At 26.1% G+C, this 20,959-nt stretch overlaps 1 protein-coding gene across 5 annotated transcripts in view; it reads right to left on the bottom strand.

Moving 5' to 3' along the window:
• The window catches only part of LOC129956829 (inaD-like protein), a 924,555-nt gene that overhangs the window by 408,717 nt on the left and 494,879 nt on the right, over nt 1-20,959 (bottom strand). For all 5 annotated transcript variants that reach the window (XM_056068787.1, XM_056068794.1, XM_056068783.1 and 2 more), the window contains 5 exons: nt 20,550-20,629; nt 18,165-18,338; nt 13,505-13,963; nt 8,475-8,711; nt 4,812-4,901 (listed from right to left, as the gene is read on the bottom strand). In XM_056068787.1, the coding sequence (XP_055924762.1) occupies nt 4,812-4,901; nt 8,475-8,711; nt 13,505-13,963; nt 18,165-18,338; nt 20,550-20,629 (1,040 nt within the window). The remainder of the gene's footprint in view (nt 1-4,811; nt 4,902-8,474; nt 8,712-13,504; nt 13,964-18,164; nt 18,339-20,549; nt 20,630-20,959) is intronic.

Below are 20,959 nucleotides of genomic sequence, written 5' to 3' on the forward strand. Positions count from 1 at the left end.
AGTACATGCCACTTAAATTCTAATGAGAGAATGTTTTTCTTTTAAAAACAAAGCATATGTTGTTTTTTTTAAGTATGAAACAAAATCCATTATAGTACGATTAATAAAAATATAACGTAAATTAATTAGCAAATTTTTGGATTTCATAAAAATACTTGGAAAAATATCCATATTATATATATATATATATAATGTGTGTGTGATAAATTCAATTTATTCCCATTCATGTCATTAATTATTTTTTTGACCCCTTAAATACAAACTTAAAAGTGCTTACTTGCACAAACATAAAAGTTGTTTAAGCTTTTGCCTTTAACAACTACCATAAAGTTTAATTTCAACTATTCAAGTTAAAACTTTAGTATCATTTGAAAAATTATGTGTTTACAACAAATACTTGTTCAGCTATATTTCGGAAAATTCCCTTTCTCTAATGTATATATCTCTGAAAGCTTATTCACAACATTTTTGCAATCTGAGCATCGATGTTGTGCGCATACTACAGTAGTCCTTTATTATAGCTGCTAAAGAATTAACATTTTGTCTAATAATGTAGAAAACAAATAAATCTTTGATTTAAATACACTCCATTTTTGCTTATCTTGCAAAAGTGCATTTCTCATTTTTACAAATAATAAAGATCTGTTGATACTCTCCAAGGCAGACTGTTTGCACAATAGCTACAAATTTGGTATATATAAACCTAGGAAAGCAAAAATGTGCATGCTGATGTGATTTTTTTGAAATTTCAATTATAATTTTAAAAGTTAAGCTCAATTTTGGTATTTTCCCAAAATAACTTCAGAAAATAACATTGCACAAAAATAAATATTGCACTGTTCTCAAAAATCTTTCTTAATAATACCAATTTAATAATTGAAATAAATTTTGGCAGTTATATATTACAGAATAAATTGCTGTTTTGCATTTGCATTTGTATTTAAATAAAAATCTATAAACAATTTTTTTTTACTGAAGTGACCATTGATATTCTTAATAGATTATGTAAACAGCATTAGAAGGAAAAATATCTGTTGAGAGTTAAAAAAGTTTTTTTAAGTTTTTATTTTTTATTTTCTTAAAGCCTTTTCACTTTATTTTTTAAAAAAGGAACAAAATCAATTAAATAGTGATTAAGGGCAATAATTCCCTACTTCAAATGTTTCTGGTATAAGAGGGCACAGGGCAATCAGTATATAAGTATATAAATAGTAATTTCATGGATGGTTGGATTTTGAACAGTTTTTTCATCAATGAGTTTCATGCAAAACTAATATTTGCTCATTGACTTTTAATATTTACTGATATATAGGTATCGCAAAAAGGAAAAATATAAATGCCATTTTATTTAAATCTCTTAAAATAATTAAAAGATTTTGATATATTCATTTTATATAAAAAGTAGACAATATTAATCAAATTATATAAGGAAAGTAGACAAACGATTATAAATTATTACTTAGTAAGAGAAATATAAGATTTTAAATTGTCAGCAAATGTAGGAAAATTGATATTGTCAACAATGAGTTTAACTAATTGACAGCTTTATTAATAATAGAATTCCATTTTAATAAGTAATCAGAAGGCATCATTTAATTCAAAAAGATCTGTAAAAAATGATTTCTAATGAATGTTTGATTTAAAAATTGATTATTGATGCAATCTCAATAACTTAAATAGAGATTTTTTCGGCCAGCAAGATATTAAAGTTATATGTTTAAAGGGATACAGGTAACACTAAAATTTCAGGACCATTGATTTTAATAAGAATTCAGGAATCATTAACATTTTATGCTGATATTAAAACAAATAAAATCGTTTAGATTTACTTCAGCAATGGCTTAAAATAAAATGTTTTATTTTTTTTTTTTAACTGAGAGATTACAAATCCCATTCTATTGAGTAAGCAATTCTTATTTCATGTATTTATCTTAAATATACCTGTACCAACATTTAAATCTAAAAAATGCAAACACACTTTTACAAAGTGAAGATTATATTTTAAGACAAGAAGATTATTTAAAGAAAAGAGTAACAATAGTTTTTATTTCAGAAACAGACAACAAATGACATCACAGTTCCTGAACTAAAATCACATTTGCAGAAAAACAGTTTTTCTTTTGAACACATATAGCTTGCTTTGATATACAGCAACAACATTTTCAAACAGACAAGGACGGAACGTTCCAACACATAAATGATTACAATCTATCCTAAGATACCATACACACAACACAAATATCCATTGAAGTTTAAATCTCTCTTAATACTACAAATTTCTTTTCAGTTTTAGTAAGAAGGATTTTAAATAACACTTATGAATATTTTGGAACTGATCAAATATTTATACTTATTACTTTTGACGAGTATATTTATTTCCATTTAAAACAAGCAATAAAAATTATTCAGATATTTATGACATTCATTAAAAGTTTCAAAAGTTGAAACCTGTCATATTTTTGTGAAGCATTTTTAACACCACAAATGTTTTAATTCCTTTAAACTTGAACTACTTACTAACAACAACAAGAAAAATTTTTTTAGACCATTATATAATGTTTCATGTTATTTACACATATTCATATTGTGAATTAATTTCCAAGTAACATTATTATTGAGATTATTAATATATCTTACTTATATAGCAGAAAAACAGAAAGTAATACTTTTGATTTAAGTAAATATTATATTAATTTTGAATTCATAAAACACTCAACTATTCAATAGATATTAAACTAATATTCTACATTTAAATATTATAAATAGCAATAAAATAACATAGATTATTATTTTGAATGGTTAATTATTTCAAATCAAATATTCCGCTTAAAAACATATTCTACTGATTAAATTTTGCTCAAGTTTAAATAAAAAAAAAATCCAGAATTTAAAATATGTTACAATGTCTGTTAAGTAATGGTTCTATATTTTATAAAACAAGCATATTTCTTTATAAATACCAAATTAATTTTGCTCTTTTCAAAACTTTAGCAAACAAAATAATGACACCAAATATATATATTTATAACATTTTTCTGATATTTCAACAAATATTTTTTTTAATGATATTGAATAATTACGTATAGATATTAAATTTGAAATACAGTGATTATGAAAGTATTAATCTCAACTTTTTTATATTCAGATAAGACAAATATTTAATTAATGAATTATTAAAAACTGTTATTTCAGTTTTGTAAAACATTAAGAGTAGTTTTATCAGCAAAGACTTGCATTGATTAAGATACTAAATATCCATCTTGAGGCATTTATTAATAAATCATAAGTAGCATAAAACAACAGCAATTTTTTTTATCTATTATATATCTTATTATACACTTTTGTTCAGATAATAAAAGAAATATTCCAGGATAAAATATTTGCACAATTTTTCATTAAAATAATGCAACATGTTTCATAAATTTCACACAATTTTTTTTTATAGTAATTTCAAGGAAATGATTTCTCCAAACTGATGTTTAAATAGTAACTTAATTTCTTTAAGAATACAGCAGGTGAATGATAGGTTTTCTAATATTAAATTTAAAATTCATCTTATAAGATGGCAGAAGTATATTTTAAGCATTTATAAAGCTGGAAAATGAAAAAATTCAGCTTTATAGAATATTCTAACATATTTCAGATAATTTTTGACATGTAATTTGAATTAACTTAATAGGGATCTAAGCCTTTATATATTACCCTAATATTTTTATAACAGTTACAGCTAAGTAAACTTAGAGCAGAAAAAGTGAATTCTATGTGTATTGAATTTTCCTACAACTAGAAATGTTGGAACATTCAATACATATAGAAATTTCACCCAAGATATGAAATTAATATTATTGTTTTCATGCAACAAAACAAATAGAAAATTATATATCTATATTTGTGAGCAATGTATAAAGATAAAATAATATTTTATTCACAGCACCTAAAATGGATTAAGTATCTGAACACTATTATAAACAACACTATTCATTTTTTTAATTGCTTTAGATAATCATATAATGTTTCAATGCAGAAAAATTTCTTTACTGATATGTTTACTAATGGTTAATAAATCTTTTCTTTAGAAATAAAATAAATGTGCAATGTGATTAATTTCTTATTGAGGATTTCATCATACAAAAATTTAAATGTCCAGATATTAGAACTCCATTTGACAAAAACAGAAAATGGAAAATAAATAAAATATACAATTGAATTTAAAGCCAATTGAAATAAAACTCGGAATGCTTTTTTAATGAAAACTTTAGCAGAAACTTACATTTAAATAATTTATATTGTTATGGATAGTTATCAAAGAAAGAATTTTAAGCCTATACATAAGAGAATCATACGTTATGCTTATGAAGTAAATAATTTTTCAACAATTTTTCAAGAATTGATCCAATTTTTTTATAGAAATAAGTCACTGATTTAATATAAGCTCGGTTAAAATTATTATATATATAACTTGAAAGGAAAAAAAAAAAAAAATACTGGCATGTGGTAATATAATATATATTTTCATTGGCAGTTTAAATTTTCCTCTCATATTCACAAAATACGATAGCATTTACTATTTGAGCACAGTATATATTACACACATAAGTAAATGGTTCAAAACGTGACTATACTACTCTGATCAGCTACAATTATTTCTCTATGAAAATGCATGAAAGCTCTACTAAAATTCTCTCGTCTAAGTATTAATTATTTGTTGAAAATTGTATTGTACACACAGCATCAACCATAAACATGGTTTAAAATCCTTCAGGTGGTGGTGGTGGGCTAAACATCAACATGGAGTCGGGCGAAGAACTTACCTGCTCAAGGTCCAGACTCAATCGAGGGGGGAGAGGTAATTCGAAAGAAGACTTCATGTCTCGGATAGTTGGACTATTTTCCAGTGAAATCTAAAAACATTGGAGATAAAACTTGCTTTTTTAAATCTGTGACACAAAATGAGGAAAAGATTTTCTCAATAACATTTCATCAATGAGTAGTGAGATTTTCACTATTGATTAAAATAACTTTTTGTTAAACGATTTAATCTTCGAATGAATGCAATTTGATGTGTCGCCTATTTCAGAAAACTTTATGAGGAAAAAATAAAACTGAATAAGTGAGATAAAATAAGAATATAGTAAGAGGATAAATTATTGTTTAAGTAGTTTAAATATTATAAAAGTTTTTTTACAGACACATCTATTGAATAATAAAAAATTTAAATCAACAGGCTTGTCATAGAATCCTGTAATTTATTCTTTCTGTCTTCGGCTTTGAAAAATTTTTACTAAAAAAAGGGGGAGGAGATAGAAGGATATGCAATGAATAATTTACAAAAAAATCATGGATAACAGTTACTATGAATATAATAGAAATGAAAGGATCACGATTCCTCAATTTGACAATTAAATAGTGGTATACCAAAGCCGCAAATAATAAGAATCATGTATATAGGAATAATTAGGGATTGTTTCTCAATTCTGCTATTTAGAGTAAGATCTGTTTTAAATACTTCCATTTCTTTTTAACATCAAGATAATTTAACTCTCCACAATTCAATTTATCTAGGTGTAGAGTATACTTGAAAAAATTATTTTCTCAAACTCTAACATAATGATTTATTATAAAAGCATTCATCTTATTCACAAGTTGGGTAACAATCTATTCTGAAATGTACATAGGGTTTTAGAATATTACATATATTTTAATGCTGCAACTATCCCTTCCTATGATTTTTCATTAATATTTAACTTTTTAGAAAAAATCATCGATGACAGTAAATTACTTTACTTTAACAATATGCAGATATCTGAACACTTTTATAATCATTCAAATCCACTGTCTGAATTATCTTTATGTGACTATACTTTCCAACAATGGATATGAAAGTGCAAGAGAATAACATTCCTTATTCAATCTTCATAATTATCTTTTTCATTCTTATATATATATATATATATATATATATATATATATATATATATATATATATATATATATACATAAACCTTCATTAAACTGAAATGTTACATGAAATCTGCGAAGTGAATTAGCATAAATATAAAAGAAATGGGAAGATTTTTTTTCGATCAAAAATACTGAGATCTGTCTAAATATACTTTTATTAAAATAAGATGGAAGAAATTCCAATAAAATAAATAATTCAGTTGAATATTGGAGAAAAAGTTAAAGAAAACTTTTCTTAATCTTCCACTTACATTATGGATATAAAACAGTTTGAAAAGTATTGCATTAAAAATTTCTATGATCACAAAATAAAATTCATGGATTGAATTAAAGTTATGAATGTGTTATGAAATCTAAACAGTTTGATCATAAGAAAAAAACATTGATCCTTCTTAAGAATCTTGAGCTTAAATAATAAAAACTGAACTAATTTTTCTTTATGAGAAAAAAAAAAGAAGTAAACAAATCTGAAAAAATAAAAGCTTTCATAGGCTTCAATTACTGATAAAAAAATTGTGTACACATTTTGGAGTAATATTAAGTGTATGATTAAATCGAATTTGTTGTAGTGTCACACAAGAACTACGCCAGAATTTAAACAAATAATATTTATTTTTCCAAAACATTGTGCTAAAACCCGAAAATTACATCACTTCTTTTATAAGCGGTCTTACATATATCAAGGAACACATATTTAGTAGATTAAAAATAAAGAAAATTAAACATGTTTTTTTTAAAGAAATAAAAAAAAAGTAGGGAACATTTCAGATCTCATCAAACATGAAAATATCACATTAATATCAGTACAAGCAGGACATAGGAAGACAAAGGAATAAGTGAGCGAAGATATCTGGTCACTCACAACCGTAGGGTGATTTAAGCATAAAAACACTCACTAGACAACAAACCAGATTAAAAATACATGCAAGATACTTTACAAGAATGTCTACAACAATCAGCAGAAAGTTGCAATCAGAAATAGTCTGACTATAAACTTAAGAATCAGCAGAGTATTCTATAAAACACATATAAAAAAATTGCAAAAAAATGAAATTATAGGTAAATTGCAACTACAGAATGATAATGAATTACATAGGAACTGAAAATTAGATAGAAGCACATATTTTAGAAATCAGTAAAAAAAGTAAACTCATGCCAGGTAAGCAAAACCAATTATTTATTTAATTCATTACCATTAAAATTTCTTATTTTTACACATTCGTTTCTGAAAACAGAATGATAAAATAATTTGTTGCTTTATCAATATATAAGAAGGAACTCAGTAAAATATGCCGCAAAATTATTGCTCAAGAAAAAATAATTAAAAATGCATTATATTCAGCGAATAATAAATGCAGCTTGAAAAATGTGAAGTTAATCATTTAATTACACAACAACAGACATGTGCGCCTAAAGGGTAAAGTTTTTTTCCTGTTTATCACATAGATGATCATGAATTAAATTCCATGATAATGTTCAAGTTTTTAAACATTAATACTGCATTTGAAAACACATAGTATATACTCATTTTCTTAACATTATTAATACAGATTTAAGGTCATATTTTAAGTAGCCTCTCTGTGTTATCACATTGAATGGGACATTACAATATTTCACAGTCACTAGGCAGAATCAGCACAGATTTTGTAAACATTTGCATTACAAATATGCTTTCAATTCTGACAAGAAAATAAAAATTACCATTATATGGACCAATTTCTACAGTAAAATTAATATCAGAAAAAAAAAAAAAAAAAAAAAAAAAAAACAAGATGAGGATTCAACATCTGAAGATGTAATTTATAATTTTAAGAAAATATATCATGGATTGAATATTGGTGAGCATCAGCAGGAAACAAAATCATTAAGCTACAGAAGCATTGTTAAAGAGAGACAAGGAAAATTTCACTAGAACATTCTACAAGTCATATGCATCCTAAGAAAGATGGAACTTGAAGTAGATTTTCTATCTAATCATTCATTGCTATATGTGTAATGTGTGTTGAAGAGTTAATATTATTATGTGAAAAATTCAATTTTAAAATAGTGAAGTTAACATTTTAAATACTGCTCAACTTTTCCTTGATAAAGTACTCTCAAGTGATTCTAAATTTAAAATGTAGGTGTCCCCAGAAGTTATGTACATGAAGTAAAAATATATAATATTTTGCACCGAATAGTAGGCGATAATGTAAAAATTGCTAAATTAGATTCCATCCTCAAAATTACCATTTCTTTATACACTCCAAAAGGAGCAAAGTCAGATAAATATTCTAAGATAAAATAGTCACAGTAAATAGCTGCCAGTTAATTGAAATCTACAATTGTCTTCCAAAGTGAAACTTTTTGTACTCTGCATTTATTGAATCGAAAAAAATCTACTAGAAGTTAAATTCTTTCTTGGAGCAGTGGGTCAGCAATCAGAAACTCTGAGATTTGACCAAAGCAGATGGCATTCCTCCCTCCAAAGTGCCTGCACCCCCACCCACCCGAGAGACAAAGGCATCACTCACCTGTCCGCTCTGTCCACTCTCGGGCAGGGGGAGGGGCTTGGCAACGCCTATGCGGACCACCCCTTTTGGTGCACCTTTCAGGGCTTGCACTGCAGCATCGAGACTAGCATTCTCTAGGTTAATGTCATTGACAAAGAGAAGTCGGTCTCCAGGTATGAGACGTCCATCTTGCTGGGCCACACCACCGGGTACCAGACTTCGGATAACTATCACAGTCTCATTAGGGTTCATGGGATCCTAGAAGGGAAATTGTAGCTTTCAGTTCAAGCTAAAGGAGGCTGTTTTGTGGTGAGAAAACTTTGAAGTTTACATTACAGTATAAGGCTGATGATATAGGGAGATTGGACAAGTATTCTTAACTTTTAATGAAGTAAGAAAGCAAAATAAATGGCTTGAAGCGAAGGAATTTCAAATGATAGTTGACTTCTTAAAAATCTAATAAATTCAATGGAAAGATTATATTCCCAGTATTTGAACAATAAAAAAAAAAAAAAAAAAAAAAAAAAAAACTAGAACTTTAATAATAAATATATTTAAAACATATAGGAGGAAAATTGCAAATTAAAGCTCATATTTAATAAGAAATATGCATCTAGAAACTTGTGAAGAAATTTTTTAGAATTTATGGTAGCATGCATATCAAATTAAGAAGATAAATTTCTAGCTGAAACTGGAAGATTCGATACTCGCAGTGGAAATTTTAATATATTTTGGTTCAATAATGACGATAAAAACTCATCTAAGAAGGAAATCAGGAGTATATGGAGCACTTGTGCATTAATTTCTTGATTTTTGTAAGAGTTTTGAAAGTGAACAGACATTTGAAGATAAACACTTTGCAAATGTATATAATTTCCACTTCTTTTTTCTTTAAATAAATACACAGAAAAAGATAGCTGGGTAATAACTATTTAAAAAATTTAATCATACACAACTTGAGAACTTCAAACAATAATTTTATAACTAACAACAACTAATAATAACCGTTTTTTAACCTAAGCTATGCACTGAAATGAAACAACTGTTTGCAAAAAGCCACTAATTAATAAATCGAATATTATTAAGATAAAATATTACTGAATATCAATTATTAAGATAATAATTGATATTCAGTAATTTGGATGTAAGTCAATAAAATTTAAAAAAATAATGCAGACACTCACTTTTAGAATCACATATAATTTTGAGAATTAATGTAAATAAGATTTCCATCTATTACAAATGTTAAGGGTACAAAATATTTAATTTCGTGAAAGGAAAAATAACGAGAAAAATAAATGATTCTAGTAATTTTTCTTTTGTGTGTGTACACGAGTTCGTTTAGACACTCGTGTCCCTGATGCAGCCGTAGACTGCGGAATAGATTCTTTGTATTCTGTTCCTTTCCCCGCTTTCCAACAGATGGCACTACAATCCCTGACTGGTTGAAAATGGGTTAGTTGTAGGGAGTTTGGGATGAGGGAGCACCGGTGTTAACGAAACAACTAGGCACCGATTGCCGGTAGGAAATCTTTTGAAAATTATCAATACATTTAAGTGGAGTGGAGAATACTGGCTAGCAAAATGTTTAAAATAGTACGATTCTTTTTATTTGTTGGCTGCAATTTGTAATACATCCTACACCATTATAGTTCCTTTTGTATTTATCTATACTGTGCTATCTACATGCTAAATGTCCTCACTAAAATTGTGTTGTAAATACCGGAGCATCTTACTGGAAGCACATATTTCGCAAACACCCGGCCGTGAATGCTACAAGTGGTTTCCGAATTAGTCAAATAAATAACATATTAGTCTTAAAATGAAATATTCGTGAATTTTTGTTAAAATCATTTTATACTTTATTTATGTATGCAATACTAACATAATTGAGATATAAAAAGCGATAAATAAATGAATATATATAAAACGTTAACGTGCATGAACCTAGAAGTCGCTCTTATTACCCATTAACAAATGGCAACGGTTAAATCATCATACAAATTTCAGACTGCTTACATGAACATTTTCAGAACTGTATTGTATTGAGGCACTTTACTTGGCTTATTAATGGAGCAGTAAATTGTTATTAGAAACTTTTGTAGAGTGTTCGCTATGTCAATAAAATGTCTATTAAGTCAAAGGGAAGAAGATATAATAGAAATTAATAAATATGCTTCAAATAGAAAAATTAATGGAGCCCAAAAATAGGTTTAACTAATGGTTAACCTTAGTTACTTGCCTATGGAAATTGCTGTTCATATCTTCAAAAAAAAAAAAAAATATTTTACAGAAATGGTTTTCATATTAACTCAAGACTCAAAAAATCACCTTTTTAATGATATCAAGCTATCTCTGTGCAATTTTATCTCTTAATTTTAATAATATTTTTAATTCAGTTTGTTACTCAGTCCAAACAATTTATGAATGGAACACATATGAACAACATTTAAATATTATGATGGAATTCGAATTCATTCATCAAAACATTCATTTACATGCTTTTAATTTCATAATAGGATTTTCACATCTGCTTTTATTTTATAATACATGTACTTTTTGATTTGCAGTAAACTGAAATCACGTTTTTCAGTCTTATTGCATAACTTTGATGATTATGAATGAATTAAAAAAAACATTCCATATTAATCATTTAACACCCTAAAAAAACAATTTAATTGAGCAAGCTGGCTGCCACAAGAGGCCAGTATTATTAAAGACAAATGAATGTTTCAATATATACAAAACACCATCAATCTTTAAAAATAATTTTGGCTATTATGGAATTAAACTTATGTAAAATTAATTCACGTACTAGGTTATATCGGATGGAGTGTAATTGATTTAGATTGTGAAAATTGTATTATGTAAACCTACTTTGTCTAATCATTTAAAAGATGTCACATTTCAAATTTTAAAACAACAAAGCAGATTATACTATAATTATTTTATAATAAATATGCATAAGAAAAGTCTGTTTAAACTATCTATATTGAAGCTCATAAAATAAGGAGTTATTCTGCAATTTCGAATAGTAATCGTCATGTATCAATTGATCAAGTACATGAACAAATCATAGCTGTCCATTATATAATTAATCATCGAATATACAGTTATTTTTAATCGCTAAATAAAAATGAGACTTGCTTCCTCTTAGTCATTTAAATGTATAGACAGAATTTAAATCAATTTAAAATAATGTAATCATGAAAATTAAATTTTAACTTGCTCGAGACTTGAAATGTACAATATAAGTGGACTAAACAGCAATAATATGCACAGATCAATAACACACAACAAATTAAAAACAATTCAATTGTAACATCAAATTAATAATGACTAACTGCCAAAACTAAATCAGAAGAAAGGTTTACGAGTAAAACTTTTTCTTAAAAAGTTTATCAATACTTGATAATTGTAAGAATGGGGAAAAAAGAAAGAGAAAAAAAGATTAAGATTCAATAATGGAGTTAAATTTAAATATACAAAAAAGAAAAGAAAAAGTTAGAAATGTCAGAAGGGGGAAAAAAAAAAATGTGTCAGAAAGGGTGGAAAAAAGATGCTAAAAGTTTTCAAGTATGTTTCATTATATGTTTTACAATATTAAATTCTTATTTATTTTAATAGTTTCACAGGTAATATACCTATTATCTGATCAGGAAGTCCAATGAAACACTTTAAGTTTAAAAATAATATTACTGTTACTTCTTGGAAAGTTTATGAGTAAAAGCTTGAAAAATGCCAACATTTATTACTATAATCGGTCTTCCAAAGAAGTGAATAAAGTAATTCACATATTTTTATGTATGAAGATCATATAACCTATATTTCTAAGCTATCAAAATCAATTCATAATGGAGAGACTAAATATAAAAAAGACACTTTACAGTTATAAATTAACAACAGTCATGGATAATTTCAGCACAAAAAATCTAAGCATTGAAATAAATGTTGGTATATTAAACTGACAATACAATAAAATAATTTATTTCCATTTTTTTAATTTTGATTTATTAATGAAGTAATTGAATTTTTTATAAATATTTTGAATTATAATACAATTAATAAAGAATACAAATAATTATAAATAAACATTTGAAAAATACTAATAATAAACTACTAGTGCTACTTCTGTGATTTTTGCTTCTGTACATTCTAGGAGTAACAATTTAATCAAAGCAATATAATTTCTAATTATTATTCAGCATAAATATTAAAAAAGGTAGTAAATGTATTTATTCTACATCCAATTCACCTTTTTTTTTCACCTTAGATTGCACATTAACCCTTAAATGCACATTGCTGCCTTCATGGCACAATTATTTTTGTCTAAAATAAGAAAATAAATTGAAACTCTAATGTCTATTGTTGTTAATAGGGTACATGCTTAAATTGTAATTAAATCAATTTATAGAATGTACATGATAATGTTGCTGAAACAATAAATTATGACTTCCTCTTAAGACAGCATGGCTTTTTTTTTAATCTTATTTATTTATTATGCCCAGTGTCGCCGAATCAGTAATATTTCTTACCATAAATTAAATGTCGAATATAGGGAACATTTTCCTACCGAAGTATTTCTGCACTGTTCATGAGCACATACCCTGTGCTCCTGTTTGCAAAAAAGAAGAAGAAGATTTGATGCAGGAAAAATTAGGAAACAGTTTTTTTCTTGAGTAGTCATCCATTTATTTCTATCGAGTCATTCCTTTTTTTTATACAATTTCCGATAAACCATTCCATATCACGGTAAAGAATATTTCTTCAAGACAATAAAAATTATTTTCTTCATAAACAACTAATTTCACAAGAAACTCGCTGGGCTTCCGCGTTAAAATAATTTTTTTTCCGCTTTTCCTCGCGAACTAAAGATCGCCCACACTCCACGTGAACGTCTACTTTTCTTGACTGCACTGCTATATCTGCTTAGAAAAGGGAACTAATCCCGACATTATACTAAAAATAAAATATGAGCTTTTGAAATTATTCGAGAAATAATTGTCAAAATCATTTTAAGATATCAAGCATTTTAGAGTCATGCCACTTACCTGATAGTCGAGTATGCTGAAACCTAATCCTCTGTCTCCTTTCATGAGCTCAATGATTTGAGGCTCACTACTCCACATGGCCAGCCCAGTCAGAGGTTCAAGAGACCTAGATTTTAATTTTGAGAGTGCAGCCTCCATTGGCGGAGAAGAAGCGGCCGTGCCAATCGCCAAGGAGCCATCAGATTTTGCTTTGACTAGTCGCTCAGACGTTGGAGTGAGAGAAGTGAGGCTGCCACCAAACGGCCCAGACAGCATGCCACGGCCCATGAAATCAGGGACAGTCGACAAGTCATATTCCATGTGGTACGGATTAGAGAAGTTGGCCTGGTTCAAGGACGGAAAAACTTCTCGTGCTGCGGCTTTGCGACGTGCGCATACCATCCTCACATGGAGAGGTAGTTCTTTCAATGTAGCAACTACACCATGGTGATTCATCCCGAGCAATTTCTCGCCATTCACCTGCACAATATCATGCATACAGTATCAGCGATTTATTCAAAAAATATATGAAAAATGTTTATTAAAATGAATAAATGTAAAAAAAAAAAAACTTTATTTTTTTTTATCCTTGAGCCAAAAAGAAAATTTTTGTTTCAAATATTTCTCACTTATACATTTTATAATTTTTAATTCAATTTGAGAAATATTCAGGTACTTTGAATTCAATTATTTTTCAATAAAATTTTTTAAAACTAACACTTTAAGAAATGTGAGGAAAAAAAAAAAAAAAAAAGAAAAACAATCTGAAAATTTCATTTTAACACGTTAATAAAAGTATACAAAAAGAGGTATAGTAGTTATGTATACACAACTGAAAAATATTGCAATAGAAGAGTATTTCAGCCCCTTTCAGTCTAGTTGAACTGATTGAAAAATAATCACAATTTGATTCCTTTATGAAACTTGTCTCATGAAAAGGTATCTCTTATATTTAGTTTTATTTTCTTGTCCAATTATATAATGATATGCGAGATGACTAAGTTATCACTATAAGGAAGGACATAAAAAGACAAGTACAAAGGTGATAAAATAAGACTACACTAAATGTCACTTTTCTTCTTTATTTTAAGAAAAAAAAATTTCCTAAAATTTAATTTCCTTACTTTCCTTAAATTTAAAGAACTTTTTTAAAGACTTAAAAATCATAAAATCATTTTTTTAGTCTTGCATTAAAAATTATAAAAGTATCAATTGATATTTCTGAGGAAGTTTGCATATTTGTAAAATTTATTTTCTGTATTTACCTAAAATACTATACCCAGGATAATTCTTAATAGAGAAGATTTCAAAATACAAATATAAAGCAAATAATTGTACATGATATGATAAAATTTCTAAACCAGTCTTATTTAATTAGAAAATTTTCACTTATTTATTAAGACTTCATTGTTAGATAAATGAAGTAGTCTGTCACAAATAAACAAAATACATGATATATTAAATATTATTAACTTTTTTTTTTAAATCACGGTTCATGGATCTATTGTTTACTGAATGAAAATATAGTTTTCTTAAAATCTCTCATGCATATTTTTTTAAAATGATCATACTTAAGATCTATTTTAAAATTTTAGGAAGCTTTTTTAAAACATATCAAAATTACATATACTTTCCAAGAAAGAATTACATTCTCTGATTATATGATATGAATGTAAATGAAAAGTTTAACACATTATCTAATAATAAAGAGAGTTGTCTGTTAGATAAAATATCTCCACAGATTAAATTTATGAATAAGTATACATTAGTATACATACATTAACCATTATCATGTTCATTATCATTAGATTCCTTATCCATCAAAAAAAAAATCCATTTTAGACATATAAAAATAAGTTTAAATTTATGAACAGAAAAAAAAGCAGGAAATTATATAACTTTTGTTTAAATTCAAAAGTGAAAAAGTGCTATGAATACTAACATTTACCATAATTATTTCCATTTATGGATTTTACAGGGAATATTTCCAGTTCAGAAATAACTCTTTTATTAGAAATTTACAAAAACTTTAAAGAAACTTCCCAACCAAAATTGAATAATGGATTAAAAATTACTTCTTAAAAAAAAACACTAATCTAGCTGTTTGCAGCATGATTATGATTCTAAAAATAGCCAAATGAAAATCTATCAACAATGAAATTGCAATAAAAATGATATAAAAACAAATATGGTTTTGTTATAACTAAATATAGTTTAATAAAATTTCAAAGCATAGTTTGGATTCCATAAAAAGTTCAAAAACACCTTAATTCTATTGTAAAATTATCAATTAATTATGGCATTTAAATTAATCATGTTATGTGAAGCTGAAATTATTTCACCAAATTACATGCACAAAACTCTTGCTGTGAAATAGATGTAAAGAAGCAAGAAATAACCATGAAAATGTACAAAAATGTACTGTGGCAGTAAATGCCTTAAGAATACAAAAGATAAAATTGTAAACATTTGCAATTTCTAGAAATCACCAGTGTACATAGAATGTTACAAATTAAGTACTTGAAATGTTTTTAATGCAAGTTTCTTTTGAAAAATTTTAATAAACGGCTTTCAATGCATATCTTAAATTATCTAACGATATTACAATTAGTAACATTAAGAAGAAAAAAAAACAGTTATATCACTACTTAATTAACTTTACAATTTCACGAAAAAGTTTTAACATCAGTAAACACATCTATAATATAAAATTCATGCTAATTTCCCTAAATATGTATATAAATGTTTGCTTCTTTTCAGAGATTTTTTCAAACTTTTTCAATTTGTAGAAATTTTTCACTAACAATTTTCCCAACTCATTAGATTTTGTTAATAGAAGAGGTTAGATTTTGTTCGTAGACGTGGATGTTAAAAAAATTATTGGCATTAATTTAAATTGGTACGTTTGGTAAAAAAAACAAATGGCATTATTTTTGCTTCAGTTTCATTTTTGGAATCTTTAAATCAGTCAGTTAATGACTTCTAAAAGTCCACAGTGAATCAAACAAACATTTTCCAACATACTGTAAAAAGATTTTTACCTTTTGCACAAAAATTACTTGAAGTAAAAATACTCAAATAATTCACTAAATGAAGTTAAATAATTAGCAAATGCTCTGCAAACAAGAAATCATGTCAAAAAAGCTACAATGAAATGAAATTATTGTTAAAAACTAACTCTCTTGGTTTTTTTCATTAGTAAAAAAGAAAGGTAGTATGCAAAGAAAGTGAACGAAGAATCAAATAAAAGAAAGGGATATATTTTCTCCATACTAACAGTATTTCCCTAAATTGGGATTAAGTCATTTTCACTGACCTCCAGATTTATTTTATCCATGAAGCATTGAAAAATCAAATACTTTAAAGAAAACAAGAGAAATCTGACAAATCTAGCATGATTCTTTACAATGGTGAAATATATATATATTTGTCAGAAAGAAAATATAAACACTTGAAGAAAAAATAAATATTTTTAAGGCTCTTATATAAAGACCAGGAAAAAAAGCAGTTTTTAAAGATCTTTAATGATGTGATTCTTTCTGAATCACTTATCCTCATTATGACTTCAATTTATCTCAGCATGGATGAATATCAGTATATTTAATAAAGATGCAACATAATAATAAAAAAAAACTCAATTTAAGCATTTCATTTAACAAACCAAACACAACTATTATACAGGAAAATGAATTGTATTGTAAATAATTTTAATAAGATTGTTATTAAAAATTGCATAAAAATATTCTTTAGAGTTAATAAAACTGATTAATTTTAGAAAGCATGTGAAAAAATTGCACAATATCTAATTTATGATCTTCATATTATTTATAAAAGTTTTGAAATACAAGCACAGTTTGTAACCAAACATTTCAAAATTGAAAAATACCATGATTTTAATCTCATACATATTATTTTCAGCATTTAATTCCTTTTAACACAGATAATGATTTCCCTACTTGCTAGTATAAAAATTCAAATAGTAGCAAATACAATGCCAAGTTTTTGAACAAACTAATAACAAACAAATACTATTAACTATTAAATTAATAGTTTGATCAATAAAATATCCTGCAATTAATGACTACACATATATTATCTGATTAAAAAAAACACATGAATCCATATACAGACACACACATATAAAAAGAAAAAAAAAAAATTGAAATTTTTTTTAAAATATGTGAAAACATTAAAAAAATGAACTACAATGGTACAATGTATATAAAATTTGGATAACAGAAAAGAAAGTTTGCCTAGTGCAAACATAAGAGCATCTTATAAAGCATTACAGATTAATATCTTCTTTTGAATTCAACAAATCACACATAAAAAAAAAATAAAAAAAGAAGAAAAAAGTGCTATAAAGTGCTATTCACTATAAAAGATGTGCAAATTTATGTTCTCAGAATCAATGGTTATAAAACTATTGATATAAATACTGAATTTTAAAGTGAAAAGAACAGCAAATGTAACTTAAAATATACAAGTGATGTTAAAATAAACAATCTGGTATTTTTTTAATACTTCTATATGCATTCAGTTAAATTTTTAAATCATTTATTATAGCGTGAAATACAAATATCATTGAAAATTTGGGTCATCACTCATCAGAAAAAATAAATAAAAAAAAAAATTTCTTAACAAAATTAAATGAATAACAGAAACTGCGATGAAGACTTACCTCCAATAATTCATCTCCTCCCTGCAATTTTCCATTAACACCTACTGGTCCATCAGGCAAAATGGATCGAATATAATGATGAGGTCGCACTTCTTTTCCATCCTCAACATCAACAGTTCCTTCCAGGCTTATCCCCAAACCGCCACCTTCTCGGAATTTAGACAACTGAGCAACCTGTGGAATGTTAAAAAATGATAAGTAAATAATGTCAATAAATAAACAGGAAGTTATGGGAAAAAGTATATCATTAGATTGCAAATAAAATCTGAGATCGCTACACTAAGAATTTTATTAACTTTTGTTTTTTCTGTTTCCTAACTATGAATATCATTATTAACATATATTTCAATTAAAGAAAAATGCACACGAAGAATGCATTCTAGATTTAGGCTTCTTAAATAAGATTTTATGCAAAAATTGCTCTAGTTTAGTTTGATCATAAAAACCTATTTCTCTATGTTAAAAATTATTTCAAAAATTTCATCTTAAATTTTTCTAGAAGAATTATTTATGTTATTTAAAAAGTTAAAAAAAAAGACAATAAAATTTAAATTTAATTTTTTTCATACATGTAAAACTACAATACATCAATAAATAAAAGCACCAAATAGCTTTAACATTTTAGAAATGAAATATAAAACCAGAAAAAGAAGTTATTCGATAGAATTATCAAAATAAATTATGTTGATATACTATATTTTGTTTCCTCTGAAATAATTTTCTCATTACAAAGAAAATTTTATTTCGAGAATCAGAGTCAGACAACTAGATATCAGGGATAGACATTAGCTCTGATTAGTGATAAAAGTTCAAAATTTTTATATTATCATAGCCAACATCTAACTACTTCTGTTTGAACATTTGAAGACAATATTACAAATGAAAGCATCCAGAAAGATTAAATGATGGGAAAATATAAGAAATGTTACATATTTTTTTCTTCTTAAACTCTGCAAAAGAAATATAAGCAATCAGCATAAACATGAGAGTTAACATGTTAATAAATGAAGCAAACATAAACTACATAAAGCAAAGAGACATAAAAATTTAAAATAACATAATGCAAAGTTATTACCACAGCTTGGCATGACTGTTATTTGAAATAGTGGAGGCAAAACTAACTAATGGGTGAGGAGATAAACTAATAATGGGAAAGAAGTATCAAAATAACTAATAATATATATATAAGTAACCAATCTAAAGTAAGAAATATTTTGAAAACGAAACCAAAATGAAAACGAAATGAAATAGTTTCGGAATCGCATCTAAAAATTATTTCTTATTCAAACTAAAACCAAAAAAGGAACAGGAAAAACTTCATAGTATTTAGAGAGCGCGAATGCAGCTACTTCTAAAACACAGATGAATTGATACAAAAGAATTGAAATCATTTATTTGGTTTATTTGATTTTCCTACTAACTTGATTTCAATTCTTTTGTATATATATATATATATATATATATGATTGAGAAGGCACATTAAGCAGCAAAGAATTCCAAAATATTTTTTATATGCTATTAAAACTAAAATAATATTAAAATCTATATTATTATGTCCATAGATTCACTTTAAAAAAAAATTGTTGGAAAATAAATACAAAATTGTAAAATATATAATTCAGAGAAGAGTCAACTGGTTCAATGCTGATAATTCTATCAAAAACTCATCCAGCACTATGAAAGAAGAATATAGTAATGAATTTACATAAATTCCATGATAAAGAATATGAAATAAAAATTATGTTTGGCCAATCAATTACATTGAAAACTTGTCTAAATTGGATAAGAATTCTTTTACAGAAAGTAAATGTGTCCGATAATAGTTAACAAGAAAGCAAGTAAATTATTCTTAAAAAATCATGTAAGGATAATTTTATTTAATAATGTGAAGAATTTAGCATGTGCAAATAAATATATTTAATTCATAACTAGAGAATGTATTTTAAAATAATGAATAAAACAAGAGCATATAGGAATAAAATAGGATAACTTATTCTAATATTTTTTTTTATATTTATTTACAAAGAAAGCAAAAAATGGCACATAAATATAAAAACATTTGTGTATTTAAGTTTTATGCAATAAAAGCAAAAATCATTTTTATGCATAAATACACAATTGATATAAATTTACCTAGATTTAGATTATAAAAGGCAAATTATTAAAAGACAACATTTATAACATATGAAAGTTTTACTTTTATTGCTTGCAAGATAGGAATGAAAATCTTTAAATATTTTGTTATATGGAATGAAAATGATCAAGTCTTTGAAAGAGTTTTGCTTAGACTTTTTTCAAAAGACAAAAAGTATAGTTAACCAACTTTGTTCAAGTTCATAAAAGCCAATCATAATGCATTAAATTCAAGAGCATTCTAATAATTACCACTATATCAAATTCAGGTCCCATGACTTTACTCCATTTGGTTTGAATAGCTGCCTCTACTCTGGGTGATAAAGGACCCTCTGAAAAATTAACCAAAAAACTTTAATTCATTGATAACTTTATGAGGATCCCATCTACAATGAACAAATCTAACACTTTTTTTTTGTTTAAATATCGTTTACCTTTGACATAACAAAAATATTTGACAATAGATAGTCTTGGGAAAAAATTTTCTTGTCATAGAAAGGATATTGAAACTTCATCCAACATTTCAAAAAAATTAAATTGAAACATTTCGTTTTCAGCCATTTAAACCTGATGTGATAGTTTATTACAATGTATATTAAATTGCATAAAAAACAATACACAATGGAATTGCATATTTGTAATTAATAAATCATTTAAGTGAA

This window comes from Argiope bruennichi, chromosome 2 (assembly GCF_947563725.1).
Source record: "Argiope bruennichi chromosome 2, qqArgBrue1.1, whole genome shotgun sequence".
In the NCBI taxonomy this organism is placed as follows: Eukaryota; Metazoa; Arthropoda; class Arachnida; order Araneae; family Araneidae; genus Argiope; species Argiope bruennichi.